This window comes from Oncorhynchus gorbuscha, unplaced genomic scaffold, assembly GCF_021184085.1.
Source record: "Oncorhynchus gorbuscha isolate QuinsamMale2020 ecotype Even-year unplaced genomic scaffold, OgorEven_v1.0 Un_scaffold_396, whole genome shotgun sequence".
Taxonomy (NCBI): Eukaryota; Metazoa; Chordata; class Actinopteri; order Salmoniformes; family Salmonidae; genus Oncorhynchus; species Oncorhynchus gorbuscha.
In genome coordinates, this window is record NW_025745243.1 from 254,009 (window position 1) to 269,492 (window position 15,484).

At 47.4% G+C, this 15,484-nt stretch overlaps 3 protein-coding genes across 3 annotated transcripts in view; 2 read left to right on the top strand and 1 right to left on the bottom strand.

Moving 5' to 3' along the window:
• slc29a4a (solute carrier family 29 member 4a) overlaps positions 1 to 4,278 on the top strand; it is a 39,016-nt gene extending 34,738 nt beyond the window's left edge. The window contains exons 13-14 of the mRNA XM_046333406.1: positions 819 to 1,059; positions 4,068 to 4,278. Coding sequence (XP_046189362.1) covers positions 819 to 1,059; positions 4,068 to 4,195 — 369 coding nt within the window. The 3' untranslated portion in view covers positions 4,196 to 4,278. The remainder of the gene's footprint in view (positions 1 to 818; positions 1,060 to 4,067) is intronic.
• Positions 1 to 15,484, top strand: part of LOC124018136 (trinucleotide repeat-containing gene 18 protein-like) — a 329,221-nt gene that overhangs the window by 181,098 nt on the left and 132,639 nt on the right. The window lies entirely within an intron of this gene.
• Positions 4,539 to 15,433, bottom strand: LOC124018134 (metabotropic glutamate receptor-like protein N). The gene is made up of 4 exons (XM_046333408.1): positions 15,375 to 15,433; positions 11,404 to 11,784; positions 9,712 to 9,948; positions 4,539 to 4,719 (listed from the first exon to the last, which is right to left on the bottom strand). The coding sequence occupies exons 1-4, from the start codon at positions 15,431 to 15,433 to the stop codon at positions 4,539 to 4,541; spliced, it is 858 nt and encodes a 285-aa protein (XP_046189364.1).

Sequence of the window (15,484 nt, forward strand, 5' to 3'; positions counted from 1 at the left end):
ATGGGTGGGTGGATGGATGATGGATGGATGGGTAGATGGATGATGGATAGATGGATGGATGGGTAGATGGATGGATGGGTGGATGGATGGATGGGTGGATGGATGGATGGGTGGATGGATGGATGGATGAATGGGTGGGTGGGTGGATGGGTGGGTGGATGGATGGGTAGATGGATGATGGATGATGGATGGATGGATAGGTAGATGGATGGATGGGTAGATGGATGGATGGGTAGATGGATGGATAGGTAGATGGATGGATGGGTAGATGGATGAATGGGTAGATGGATGATGGATGGCTGGGTAGATGGATGGATGATGGATGGATGGGTAGATGTATGGGTGGATGGATAGATGGATGGATAGGTAGATGGATGGATGGATAGATGGATGGATGGATAGATGGATGGATGGATGGGTAGATGGATGGATGGATGGATGATGGATGGATGGATAGATGGATGGATAGGTAGATGGATGGATGATGGATGGATGGGTAGATGGATGGATAGGTAGATGGATGGATAGATGGATGGATGGATAGATGGATGGATGGGTAGATGGATGGATGGATAGATGGATGGATAGGTAGATGGATGGATAGGTAGATGGATGGATGGGTAGATGGATGAATGGGTAGATGGATGATGGATGGCTGGGTAGATGGATGGATGATGGATGGATGGGTGGATGGATGATGGATGGATGGGTAGATGGATGATGGATAGATGGATGGATAGGTAGATGGATGGATGATGGATGGATGGATAGATATAGATATACAGATGTTGCCTCACTAAGCCCTCTGCCCTTTCCAGATCCTGGCTGCATTGCCCTATGAGTGGACGGGGGGTCACCTGCTCCTCTTCTCCTGCCTGCGGGTGGTCTTCATCCCTCTGTTGGTGATGTGTGTGTACCCCTCCTCCACCCCAACCCTGTCCCACCCCGCATGGCCCTGTCTCTTTTCTCTCCTCATGGGCGTAACCAACGGTTACTTTGGATCGGTCCCCATGATACAGGCTGCTGGGAAGGTCCCGCCGGAACAGAGAGAACTAGCAGGTGAGGGGTGATGAGGTAGAGGGGTGGTGGGGTAGAGTGGTGGTGAGGTAGATGGGTGGTGAGGTAGATGGGTAGATGGGGTGGTGAGGTGGAGATGGGTGGGTGAGGTAGATGGGGTAGCCCTCTGGGGTGGTGAGGTAGAGGCGTGGTGAGGTAGAGAGGTGGTGGGGTAGAGAGGTGGTGGGGTAGAAGGTTGACGAGGTAGAGGGGTGGTGGGGTAGAGGGGTGGTGAGGTAGAGGGGTGGTGAGGTAGAGGGGTGGTGGGGTAGAGTGGTGGTGGGGTAGAGGGGTGGTGGGGTAGAGGGGTGGTGGGGTAGAGGGGTGGTGAGGTAGAGGGGTGGTGAGGTAGAGGGGTGGTGGGGTAGAGTGGTGGTGGGGTAGAGGGGTGGTGAGGTAGAGGGTGGTGGGGTAGAGGGGTGGTGAGGTAGAGGGGTGGTGGGGTAGAGTGGTGGTGAGGTAGAGGGTGGTGAGGTAGAGGGTGGTGGGGTAGAGGGGTGGTGAGGTAGAGGGTGGTGAGGTGGAGGGGTGGTGAGGTAGAGGGTGGTGAGGTGGAGGGGTGGTGAGGTGATGAGGTAGAGGGGTGGTGAGGTAGAGGCGTGGTGAGGTGGTGGGGTAGAGGGGTGGTGAGGTAGAGGGGTGGTGAGGTAGAGGGTGGTGAGGTGGAGGGGTGGTGAGGTGATGAGGTAGAGGGGTGGTGAGGTAGAGGCGTGGTGAGGTGGTGGGGTAGAGGGGTGGTGGGGTAGACCACAAATATCCACTATTTGTAACGGCCTTTTCAGACCCCGGGACATGAACCCATTCATACCTGTGGTTTGAATGGAAGTAGCCAGTCCATAAGGATCTAGAAAGATCTATTGAGGAATGGTCTGAAATCCCTCCCCAATGTGTTCTCCAGTCCGAGAAAACATTTTAGAAAAGGTCTCTGTCGTTATCCTCGCAAGGGGAAGGTGATGGAGTATTGAAAACAGGGGTGTTCTCTCTAGCTGATGGAGTATTGAAAAGAGGGGTGTTCTCTCTAGGTGATGGAGTATTGAAAACAGGGTTGTTCTCTCTAGGTGATGGAGTAAAACAGGGGTGTTCTCTCTAGCTGATGGAGTATTGAAAACAGGGGTGTTCTCTCTAGGTGATGGAGTAAAACAGGGGTGTTCTCTCTAGCTGATGGAGTAAAACAGGGGTGTTCTCTCTAGCTGATGGAGTATTGAAAACAGGGGTGTTCTCTCTAGCTGATGGAGTATTGAAAAGAGGGGTGTTCTCTCTAGGTGATGGAGTATTGTAAACAGGGGTGTTCTCTCTAGGTGATGGAGTAATGAAAACAGGGGTGTTCTCTCTAGCTGATGGAGTATTGAAAACAGGGGTGTTCTCTCTAGCTGATGGAGTATTGAAAACAGGGGTGTTCTGAAAACAGGGGTGTTCTCTTGCTGATGGAGTATTGAAAACAGGGGTGTTCTCTCTAGCTGATGGAGTATTGAAAACAGGGGTGTTCTCTCTAGCTGATGGAGTATTGAAAACAGGGGTGTTCTCTCTAGCTGATGGAGTATTGAAAACAGGGGTGTTCTCTCTAGCTGATGGAGTATTGAAAACAGGGGTGTTCTCTCTAGGTGATGGAGTATTGAAAACAGGGGTGTTCTCTCTAGCTGATGGAGTATTGAAAACAGGGGTGTTCTCTCTAGGTGATGGAGTATTGAAAACAGGGGTGTTCTCTCTAGGTGATGGAGTAAAACAGGGGTGTTCTCTCTAGCTGATGGAGTAAAACAGGGGTGCCAAAACATTTAACTACCATTTTAAATGTTTACCTTTTAAAGAGAATATCTTTCTCTAAAAAATTGTAATAATTTATAATCATATGAGGGTTTTTTTGTTCACAAAATATATCTCGGTATTTGTGTGATTTATTTTGTACAGTATTTATTTTTCATCTTTATCAAGGTGCCAATAATTCTGGAGGTGTCTGTATATACACTCTATATTGTAATACTGTAAACCACTAAACTGCAGCAGGAGCTCCTCCTACAATTTAGTGTCGATTTTCTACATTGACAGTGCTCTATATACTATATATATATATATATATCTTTATACTATATAATAATCTCCTCTCCTCTCCCCTCCCTCCCTCCCTCCCTCCCTCCCTCCCTCCCTCCCTCCCTCCCTCCCTCCCTCCCTCCCTCCCTCCCCTCCCTCCCTCCCTCCCTCCCTCCCCCCTCTCCTCCTCTCCCTCTCCTCTCCTCTCCCTCCCTCCCTCCCTCCCTCCTCTCCTCTCCTCTCCTCTCCTCTCCCTCCCCCTCCCTCCCTCCCTCCCTCCCTCCCTCCCTCCCTCCCTCCCTCCCTCCCTCCTCTCCCTCCCTCCCTCCCTCCTCCCTCCCTCCCTCCCTCCTCTCCTCCTCCTCTCCTCTCCTCTCCTCTCCCTCCTCTCCTCTCCTCTCCCTCCCTCCCTCCCTCCCTCCCTCCCTCCCTCCCTCCCTCTCTCCTCTCCTCTCCTCTCCCTCTCCCTCTCCTCCCTCCCTCTCCTCTCCTCTCCCTCCCTCTCTCCTCCCTCCTTCCCTCCCTCCCTCCCTCCTCCTCTCCTCCCTCCCCTCCCTCCCTCCCTCCCTCCTCTCCTCTCCCCCTCCCTCCCTCCCTCCCTCCTCTCCTCTCCTCTCCCCTCCCTCCTCTCCTCTCCTCTCCTCCTCCTCTCCTCTCCTCTCCTCTCCTCTCCCTCCCTCCCTCCCTCCCTCCCTCCCTCCCTCCCTCCCTCCTCTCCCTCCTCTCCTCTCCTCTCCCTCCCTCCTCTCCTCTCCTCTCCCTCCCTCCTCTCCTCTCCTCTCCTCTCCTCCTCTCCTCTCCTCTCCCTCCCTCCCTCCCTCCCTCCCTCTCCTCTCCTCTCCTCTCACCTTCCTCCCTCCCTTCCTCCTCCCCTCCCCTCCATCCTCTCCTCTCCTCTCCTCTGACCCCTCTCCTCTCCTCTCCCTCCTCCCTCTCCTCTCCTCTCCTCTCCTCTCCTCTCCTCTCCTCTCCTCTCCTCTCTCTAGGTAACACTATGACTGTATCGTACATGACAGGGTTGATGTTGGGATCAGCTGTGGCCTACGCTGCCTATAGCTTCACTGCACCGGGCTCAAACACACACACACTCACCAACATCACCACAGGGTATTGAACACACACACACACACACACACACACACACACACACACACACACACACACACACACACACACACACACACACACACACACACACACACACACACACACACACACACACACACACACACACACACACACACACACACACACACACACACACACACACACACACACACACACACACACACACACACACACACACACACACACACACACACACACACAGAGCCCAGAAAAGGCCTCAGCGAAAAGGAGTCCCTCCAGACTGACAGGATACTGAACTCCAGCCTGACCTCTAACCTCTGACCCCTCCGGCCTGCCACACTCCCCAGCTCTCTGCTGTTTCCAGGATGTTATCCTGATTCATCTCCTGATCCTCCTCGTCTATACTGCTGGGCTCCCTGCTCTGCCCGGGAGACAACGTGAACAGAACCTCTGATCAGCTCCCTGCTCTGCCCGGGAGACAACGTGAACCTCTGATTGGCTCCCTGCTCTGCCCGGGAGACAACGTGAACCTCTGATTGGCTCCCTGCTCTGCCCGGGAGACTGCCCGGGAGACAACGTGAATCAGCTCCCTGCTCTGCCCGGGAGACAGAACCTCTGACTCTCATACACGCCGACTGACACACTCCTGTAACATCACCTGTGTGACAGCTATGACACCATGACATGATCCTCCCTCCCTCCTCCCTCCCTCCCTCCCTCCCTCCCTCCCTCCCTCCCCCTCCCTCCCTCCCTCCCTCCCTCCCTCCCTCCCAGCTATGACACCATGACATGATCCTCCCTCCCTCCTCCCTCTCCCTCCCTCCCTCCCTCCCTCCCAGCTATGACACCATGACATGATCCTCCCTCCCTCCCTCCCTCCCCTCCCTCCCTCCTCCCTCCCTCCCTCCCAGCTATGACACCATGACATGATCCTCCCTCCCTCCCTCCTCCCTCCCTCCCTCCCTCCCAGCTATGACACCATGACATGATCCTTGCCTTTCCGTCAGGGTTCTACCGCGGGTCGAGATGAGGAACCTACCAGTGATCAAAGTCGGTCTTTATTCTTCAGGGTTCATGTCAATATAAAAGTTGTGAATGTAAAACATATTAAATAAAAATATATAACCAACAAACATGAAATAAAATCAAATGTGTCTGAGAGGTTGTTCTGTCTAGAGACTGTCTATACCTGTTCTGTCTAGAGACTGTCTATACCTGTCTGTCTAGAGACTGTATATACCTGTCTGTCTAGAGACTGTATATACCTGTCTGTCTAGAGACTGTCTATACCTGTTCTGTCTAGAGACTGTCTATACCTGTCTGTCTAGAGACTGTCTATACCTGTCTGAGAGGTTGTTCTGTCTAGAGACTGTATATACCTGTCTGTCTAGAGACTGTCTATACCTGTTCTGTCTAGAGACTGTCTATACCTGTCCTGTCTAGAGACTGTATATACATGTCCTGTCTAGAGACTGTCTATACCTGTCCTGTCTGTCTAAAGACTGTATATACCTGTCTGAGAGGTTGTTCTGTCTAGAGACTGTATATACCTGTCTGAGAGGTTGTTCTGTCTAGAGACTGTCTATACCTGTCTGTCTAGAGACTGTCTATACCTGTCCTGTCTAGAGACTGTCTATACCTGTCTGTCTAGAGACTGTCTATACCTGTCTGAGAGGTTGTTCTGTCTAGAGACTGTATATACCTGTTCTGTCTAGAGACTGTCTATACCTGTTCTGTCTAGAGACTGTATATACCTGTCTGTCTAGAGACTGTCTATACCTGTTCTGTCTAGAGACTGTATATACCTGTCTGAGAGGTTATTCTGTCTAGAGACTGTATATACCTGTTCTGTCTAGAGACTGTCTATACCTGTCTGTCTAGAGACTGTCTATACCTGTCTGTCTAGAGACTGTCTATACCTGTCCTGTCTAGAGACTGTATATACCTGTTCTGTCTAGAGACTGTATATACCTGTTCTGTCTAGAGACTGTCTATACCTGTTCTGTCTAGAGACTGTATATACCTGTCTGTCTAGAGACTGTATATACCTGTCCTGTCTAGAGACTGTCTATACCTGTCTGTCTAGAGACTGTATATACCTGTCTGTCTAGAGACTGTCTATACCTGTCCTGTCTAGAGACTGTCTATACCTGTCTGAGAGGTTGTTCTGTCTAGAGACTGTATATACCTGTCTGTCTAGAGACTGTATATACCTGTCCTGTCTAGAGACTGTATATACCTGTCTGTCTAGAGACTGTCTATACCTGTCTGTCTAGAGACTGTCTATACCTGTCCTGTCTAGAGACTGTCTATACCTGTCTGAGAGGTTGTTCTGTCTAGAGACTGTATATACCTGTCTGTCTAGAGACTGTATATACCTGTTCTGTCTAGAGACTGTCTATACCTGTCTGTCTAGAGACTGTCTATACCTGTCTGTCTAGAGACTGTCTATACCTGTCCTGTCTAGAGACTGTATATACCTGTTCTGTCTAGAGACTGTATATACCTGTTCTGTCTAGAGACTGTCTATACCTGTTCTGTCTAGAGACTGTATATACCTGTCTGTCTAGAGACTGTATATACCTGTTCTGTCTAGAGACTGTCTATACCTGTTCTGTCTAGAGACTGTCTGAGAGGTTGTTCTGTCTAGAGACTGTATATACCTGTCTGTCTAGAGACTGTATATACCTGTCCTGTCTAGAGACTGTATATACCTGTCTGTCTAGAGACTGTCTATACCTGTCTGTCTAGAGACTGTCTATACCTGTCCTGTCTAGAGACTGTATATACCTGTCCTGTCTAGAGACTGTATATACCTGTCTGTCTAGAGACTGTCTATACCTGTCCTGTCTAGAGACTGTATATACCTGTTCTGTCTAGAGACTATATATACCTGTCTGTCTAGAGACTGTCTATACCTGTCTGTCTAGAGACTGTCTATACCTGTCCTGTCTAGAGACTGTATATACCTGTTCTGTCTAGAGACTGTATATACCTGTCTGAGAGGTTGTTCTGTCTAGAGACTGTCTATACCTGTCTGAGAGGTTGTTCTGTCTAGAGACTGTATATACCTGTTCTGTCTAGAGACTGTATATACCTGTTCTGTCTAGAGACTGTCTATACCTGTTCTGTCTAGAGACTGTCTATACCTGTCTGAGAGGTTGTTCTGTCTAGAGACTGTATATACCTGTTCTGTCTAGAGACTGTATATACCTGTTCTGTCTAGAGACTGTCTATACCTGTCTGAGAGTTTGTCCTGTCTAGAGACTGTCTATACCTGTCCTGTCTAGAGACTGTCTATACCTGTCCTGTCTAGAGACTGTCTATACCTGTCTGAGAGGTTGTCCTGTCTAGAGACTGTCTATACCTGTCCTGTCTAGAGACTGTCTATACCTGTCCTGTCTAGAGACTGTATATACCTGTTCTGTCTAGAGACTGTATATACCTGTTCTGTCTAGAGACTGTATATACCTGTCTGAGAGGTTGTTCTGTCTAGAGACTGTATATACCTGTCCTGTCTAGAGACTGTATATACCTGTCTGTCTAGAGACTGTATATACCTGTTCTGTCTAGAGACTGTATATACCTGTCTGTCTAGAGACTGTATATACCTGTTCTGTCTAGAGACTGTCTATACCTGTTCTGTCTAGAGACTGTCTATACCTGTTCTGTCTAGAGACTGTATATACCTGTCTGAGAGGTTGTTCTGTCTAGAGACTGTCTATACCTGTTCTGTCTAGAGACTGTATATACCTGTTCTGTCTAGAGACTGTATATACCTGTCCTGTCTAGAGACTGTATATACCTGTTCTGTCTAGAGACTGTATATACCTGTCTGAGAGGTTGTTCTGTCTAGAGACTGTATATACCTGTTCTGTCTAGAGACTGTATATACCTGTCTGAGAGGTTGTTCTGTCTAGAGACTGTATATACCTGTTCTGTCTAGAGACTGTCTATACCTGTCTGAGAGGTTGTTCTGTCTAGAGACTGTATATACCTGTTCTGTCTAGAGACTGTATATACCTGTCCTGTCTAGAGACTGTATATACCTGTCTGAGAGGTTGTTCTGTCTAGAGACTGTCTATACCTGTCCTGTCTAGAGACTGTATATACCTGTCTGAGAGGTTGTTCTGTCTAGAGACTGTATATACCTGTCTGTCTAGAGACGGTCTATACCTGTCCTGTCTAGAGACTGTATATACCTGTCTGAGAGGTTGTTCTGTCTAGAGACTGTATATACCTGTCCTGTCTAGAGACTGTATATACCTGTCTGAGAGGTTGTTCTGTCTAGAGACTGTATATACCTGTCTGTCTAGAGACTGTATATACCTGTCTGAGAGGTTGTTCTGTCTAGAGACTGTATATACCTGTCTGTCTAGAGACTGTATATACCTGTCTGAGAGGTTGTTCTGTCTAGAGACTGTATATACCTGTCTGTCTAGAGACTGTATATACCTGTTCTGTCTAGAGACTGTATATACCTGTTCTGTCTAGAGACTGTCTATACCTGTCTGTCTAGAGACTGTCTATACCTGTTCTGTCTAGAGACTGTCTATACCGGTCTGTCTAGAGACTGTCTATACCTGTCTGTCTAGAGACTGTCTATACCTGTTCTGTCTAGAGACTGTCTATACCTGTTCTGTCTAGAGACTGTCTATACCTGTCTGTCTAGAGACTGTCTATACCTGTCTGTCTAGAGACTGTCTATACCTGTCTGTCTAGAGACTGTCTATACCTGTCTGTCTAGAGACTGTATATACCTGTTCTGTCTAGAGACTGTCCTGTCTGTCTAGAGACTGTCTATACCTGTTCTGTCTAGAGACTGTCTATACCTGTCCTGTCTAGAGACTGTATATACCTGTCCTGTCTAGAGACTGTATATACCTGTCCTGTCTAGAGACTGTCTATACCTGTCTGTCTAGAGACTGTATATACCTGTTCTGTCTAGAGACTGTATATACCTGTCTGAGAGGTTGTTCTGTCTAGAGACTGTATATACCTGTCCTGTCTAGAGACTGTATATACCTGTCTGTCTAGAGACTGTCTATACCTGTTCTGTCTAGAGACTGTATATACCTGTCTGAGAGGTTGTTCTGTCTAGAGACTGTATATACCTGTCTGTCTAGAGACTGTCTATACCTGTCCTGTCTAGAGACTGTATATACCTGTCTGAGAGGTTGTTCTGTCTAGAGACTGTATATACCTGTCTGAGAGGTTGTTCTGTCTAGAGACTGTCTATACCTGTCTGAGAGGTTGTTCTGTCTAGAGACTGTATATACCTGTCTGAGAGGTTGTTCTGTCTAGAGACTGTATATACCTGTCTGAGAGGTTGTTCTGTCTAGAGACTGTATATACCTGTCTGAGAGGTTGTTCTGTCTAGAGACTGTATATACCTGTCTGAGAGGTTATTCTGTCTAGAGACTGAGAGGTTATTCTGTCTAGAGTCTGAGAGGTTATTCTGTCTAGAGACTGAGAGGTTGCTCTGTCTAGAGACTGTATATACCTGTCTGAGAGGTTGCTCTGTCTAGAGACTGTATATACCTGTCTGAGAGGTTATTCTGTCTAGGTTCTGAGAGGTTGTTCTGTCTAGGTTCTGAGAGGTTGCTCTGTCTAGAGTCTGAGAGGTTGTTCTGTCTAGAGACTGAGAGGTTGCTCTGTCTAGAGTCTGAGAGGTTGTTCTGTCTAGGTTCTGAGAGGTTATTCTGTCTAGGTTCTGAGAGGTTGCTCTGTCTAGAGTCTGAGAGGTTGTTCTGTCTAGGTTCTGAGAGGTTATTCTGTCTAGAGTCTGAGAGGTTATTCTGTCTAGAGTCTGAGAGGTTGTTCTGTCTAGAGACTGTATATACCTGTCTGTCTAGAGACGGTCTATACCTGTCCTGTCTAGAGACTGTATATACCTGTCTGAGAGGTTGTTCTGTCTAGAGACTGTATATACCTGTCCTGTCTAGAGACTGTATATACCTGTCTGAGAGGTTGTTCTGTCTAGAGACTGTATATACCTGTCTGTCTAGAGACTGTATATACCTGTCTGAGAGGTTGTTCTGTCTAGAGACTGTATATACCTGTCTGTCTAGAGACTGTATATACCTGTCTGAGAGGTTGTTCTGTCTAGAGACTGTATATACCTGTCTGTCTAGAGACTGTATATACCTGTTCTGTCTAGAGACTGTATATACCTGTTCTGTCTAGAGACTGTCTATACCTGTCTGTCTAGAGACTGTCTATACCTGTTCTGTCTAGAGACTGTCTATACCGGTCTGTCTAGAGACTGTCTATACCTGTCTGTCTAGAGACTGTCTATACCTGTTCTGTCTAGAGACTGTCTATACCTGTTCTGTCTAGAGACTGTATATACCTGTCTGTCTAGAGACTGTCTATACCTGTCTGTCTAGAGACTGTCTATACCTGTCTGTCTAGAGACTGTCTATACCTGTCTGTCTAGAGACTGTATATACCTGTTCTGTCTAGAGACTGTCCTGTCTGTCTAGAGACTGTCTATACCTGTTCTGTCTAGAGACTGTCTATACCTGTCCTGTCTAGAGACTGTATATACCTGTCCTGTCTAGAGACTGTATATACCTGTCCTGTCTAGAGACTGTCTATACCTGTCTGTCTAGAGACTGTATATACCTGTTCTGTCTAGAGACTGTATATACCTGTCTGAGAGGTTGTTCTGTCTAGAGACTGTATATACCTGTCCTGTCTAGAGACTGTATATACCTGTCTGTCTAGAGACTGTCTATACCTGTTCTGTCTAGAGACTGTATATACCTGTCTGAGAGGTTGTTCTGTCTAGAGACTGTATATACCTGTCTGTCTAGAGACTGTCTATACCTGTCCTGTCTAGAGACTGTATATACCTGTCTGAGAGGTTGTTCTGTCTAGAGACTGTATATACCTGTCTGAGAGGTTGTTCTGTCTAGAGACTGTCTATACCTGTCTGAGAGGTTGTTCTGTCTAGAGACTGTATATACCTGTCTGAGAGGTTGTTCTGTCTAGAGACTGTATATACCTGTCTGAGAGGTTGTTCTGTCTAGAGACTGTATATACCTGTCTGAGAGGTTGTTCTGTCTAGAGACTGTATATACCTGTCTGAGAGGTTATTCTGTCTAGAGACTGAGAGGTTATTCTGTCTAGAGTCTGAGAGGTTATTCTGTCTAGAGACTGAGAGGTTGCTCTGTCTAGAGACTGTATATACCTGTCTGAGAGGTTGCTCTGTCTAGAGACTGTATATACCTGTCTGAGAGGTTATTCTGTCTAGGTTCTGAGAGGTTGTTCTGTCTAGGTTCTGAGAGGTTGCTCTGTCTAGAGTCTGAGAGGTTATTCTGTCTAGAGACTGAGAGGTTGCTCTGTCTAGAGTCTGAGAGGTTGTTCTGTCTAGGTTCTGAGAGGTTGCTCTGTCTAGAGTCTGAGAGGTTGTTCTGTCTAGGTTCTGAGAGGTTGTTCTGTCTAGGTTCTGAGAGGTTGTTCTGTCTAGAGTCTGAGAGGTTGTTCTGTCTAGAGTCTGAGAGGTTGCTCTGTCTAGAGTCTGAGAGGTTGTTCTGTCTAGGGTCTGAGAGGTTGTTCTGTCTAGGGTCTGAGAGGTTATTCTGTCTAGAGTCTGAGAGGTTGCTCTGTCTAGGGTCCAGAACCTGAGAGTCAGGTGTTGTCTGTACAGCCTGCTAACTTTAGCCCCTACCAGCCTGCTAACTTTAGCCCCTACTAGCCTGCTAACATTAGCCCTACCAGCCTGATAACATTAGCCCCTACCAGCCTGATAATATTACTCCCTACCAGCCTGTTAACATTACCCCCTACCAGCCTGCTAACTTTAGCCCCTACCAGGCTGCTAACTTTAGCCCTACTAGCCTGCTAACTTTAGCCCTACCAGCCTGCTAACATTAGCCCAACCAGCCTGCTAACGTTAGCCCCTACCACCCTGATAACATTATTCCCTACCACCCTGATAACATTATTCCCTACCAGCCTGTTAACATTACCCCCTACCAGCCTGTTAACATTACCCCCTACCAGCCTGCTAACGTTAGCCCCTACCAGCCTGCTAACTTTAGCCCCTACTAGCCTGCTAACGTTAGCCCCTACCAGCCTGCTAACTTTAGCCCCTACCAGCCTGCTAACATTATGTTAGCACTGAGTGAGTCAGCCAGTTGCTATTAACACCACCTAGCATACAGTTACATTAAAGTAAACCAACGTTTTGGGTTTAATGGGTATTATGACTCATACTGTGGTACTCCATAGTGATGTTTCTCCTCTCTGGGTGCAGTTGGTCTGTGTGACCAGCAGAGGTTTCTCCTCCAACAGTGAACTGGACTGAGCTCGGCCTTCAGGGGTGCAGTTGGTCTGTGTGACCAGCAGAGGTCTCTCTCTCTCCAACAGTGAACTGGACTGAGCTCGGCCTTCAGGGGTGCAGTTGGTCTGTGTGACCAGCAGAGGTCTCTCTCTCTCCAACAGTGAACTGGACTGAGCTCGGCCTTCAGGGGTGCAGTTGGTCTGTGTGACCAGCAGAGGTCTCTCTCTCTCCAACAGTGAACTGGACTGAGCTCGGCCTTCAGGAATGCAGTTTCCATTCTCCACCCTTCTCACCAAATCCACTCCCAGTCATGGATTTAGAAAATGATGGAGACTCCCTACAGCCAATGCTTTTACACCAATCCAATGCTTTTAAAATCTTTGTCAGGGAACGTGGAAGGCTTTGGGAGAAGTGTTGATGCTGATTTGTTCTCACTGGTAGGAACAGAAAGGTAATACAGGATTACAATGATAATTACATCACACAAATCAATTTGTTGTTTAACATTTTGGAGGGTGGTGGGGGGGGGGGTGTACATCTTACAGAGTGACTTCATTGATTGGTTGATTGAATTGATGTCACTTATTGGTCAGAGAGACTCCAATGCTGTCTCAGGTCTGAATCTCTGCTGTGCACCTTCTAGGCAGAGTTGCAAAGAAAAAGCCATATCTCAGACTGGCCAATAAAAAGAGAAAGATTAAGATGGGCAAAAGAACACAGACACTGGACAGAGGAACTCTGCCTAGAAGGCCAGCATTCAGGAGTCGCCCTTCACTTGGACAGAGGAACTCTGCCTAGAAGGCCAGCATTCAGGAGTCGCCTCTTCACTGTTGATGTTGAGACTGGACAGAGGAACTCTGCCTAGAAGGCCCGCATCCCAGAGTCGCCTCTTCACTGTTGACGTTGAGACTGGACAGAGGAACTCTGCCTAGAAGGCCAGCATCCCGGAGTCGCCTCTTCACTATCCACATCGATGGAACAGTAGTGGAGAGGGTAGCTAGTTTTAAGTTCCTCGGCATACACATCACAGACAAACTGAATTGGTCCACTCACACTGACAGCGTCGTGAAGAAGGCGCAGCAGCGCCTATTCAACCTCAGGAGGCTGAAGAAATTCGGCTTGTCACCAAAAGCACTCACAAACTTCTACAGATGCACAATCGAGAGCATCCTGTCGGGCTGTATCACCGCCTGGTACGGTAACTGCTCCGCCCTCAACCGTAAGGCTCTCCAGAGGGTAGTGAGGACTGCACAACGCATCACCGGGGGGGCAAACTACCTGCCCTCCAGGACACCTACACCACCCGATGTCACAGGAAGGCCAAAAAGATCATCAAGGACATCAACCACCCGAACCACTGCCTGTTCACCCCGCTATCATCCAGAAGGCGAGGTCAGTACAGGTGCATCAAAGCTGGGACCGAGAGACTGAAAAACAGCTTCTATCTCAAGGCCATCAAACTGTTAAACAGCCACCACTAACATTGAGTGGCTGCTGCCAACACACTGTCATTGACACTGACTCAACTCCAGCCACTTTAATAATGGAAATTGATGGGAAATTATGTAAAATATATCACTAGCCACTTTAAACAATGCTACCTAATATAATGTTTACATACCCTACATTATTCATCTCATATGCATATGTATATACTGTACTCTATATCATCTACTGCATCCTTATGTAATACATGTATCACTAGCCACTTTAAACTATGCCACTTTGTTTACATACCCTACATTACTCATCTCATATGTATATACTGTACTCAATACCATCTACTGTATGCTGCTCTGTACCATCACTCATTCATATATCCTTATGTACATGTTCTTTATCCCCTTACACTGTGTATAAGACAGTAGTTTTGGAATTGTTAGCTAGATTACTCGTTGGTTATCACCGCATTGTCGGAACTAGAAGCACAAGCATTTCACTACACTCGCATTAACATCTGCTAACCATGTGTATGTGACAAATAAAATATGATTTGATGATTTGATTTGCACATTTGACACAGTTTTTTTCCACCGATACAACACTTTCCTTTGTCCCTCCTACACACTTCTCACATCTAGGAATGTCCCTCCTACACACTTCTCACATCTAGGAATGTCCCTCCTACACACTTCTCACATCTAGGAATGTCCCTCCTACACACTTCTCACATCTAGGAATGTCCCTCCTACACACTTCTCACATCTAGGAATGTCCCTCCTACACACTTCTCACATCTAGGAATGTCCCTCCTACACACTTCTCACATCTAGGAATGTCCCTCCTACACACTTCTCACATCTAGGAATGTCCCTCCTACACACTTCTCACATCTAGGAATGTCCCTCCTACACACTGCTGCAACATGACCATAAGCTTGGCATCTGAAACACCTCAGTGTGTTCGGCACAAAAGCGCTCAGTTGGATCAGTGACATATCTTAACATGACTTTATCAGTGAAAGACTGATCGGCTTCAGAACTCAAAAGGACACAGACGGTGCCTTCTAGTTTCACTATGTTCTCCGCCGTGGTCTGTGTTGCACAAAATGGCGGGCGTCACAGACATAGGGAATCTTCTATTTAACACTTAACGCCACCCCAGTAAGTAATCACTTCTTTAAAAGGCGCCCTCCGGAGAGCAAGGCAAGTCACAGGTCTTGTCCTTGTTCACGTGACGCGAAGTGCTCCCTCTGGACGGAAGAAACACAAAAGAAATCATCACTTGTCCACATTGAGCGTCACAGATTTAACCCAACTTATTTTCTACCACAAATGGGTCAGCCAAAGTTAGGGATCCATTTTCTTCAAAAAATACAACTCCCACTGGGCCCAAATCATCTTCTGCGCTCATACTCATTCTCGTTGGGGGGAACATTTCTGTGCCAACAGAGACTGCAGAATACGGTTTCTACTTGGGGCCATTCTTCCTCAAAAACACATCTTCCCACTGCACTCCGGTTTTCTCAGTCATTCCTCGCTGTCCCATAAACCCACATTTATCCAGCAACACAGCTATGCAGAA

Excerpts from the sequence above, each read along its gene's own strand:
- LOC124018134 (XM_046333408.1), bottom strand. The coding sequence starts at position 15,433 with ATGACTGAGAAAACCGGAGTGCAGTGGGAAGATGTGTTTTTGAGGAAG. Across the intron at positions 11,785-15,374 it reads TTGAGGAAGAATGGCCCCAA|ACAGAGCAACCTCTCAGACT; the intron begins GTAGAAACCGTA and ends TCTGGACCCTAG. Across the intron at positions 4,720-9,711 it reads CAGAATAACCTCTCAGACAG|AGCAGGGAGCCAATCAGAGG; the intron begins GTATATACAGTC and ends TCTCCCGGGCAG.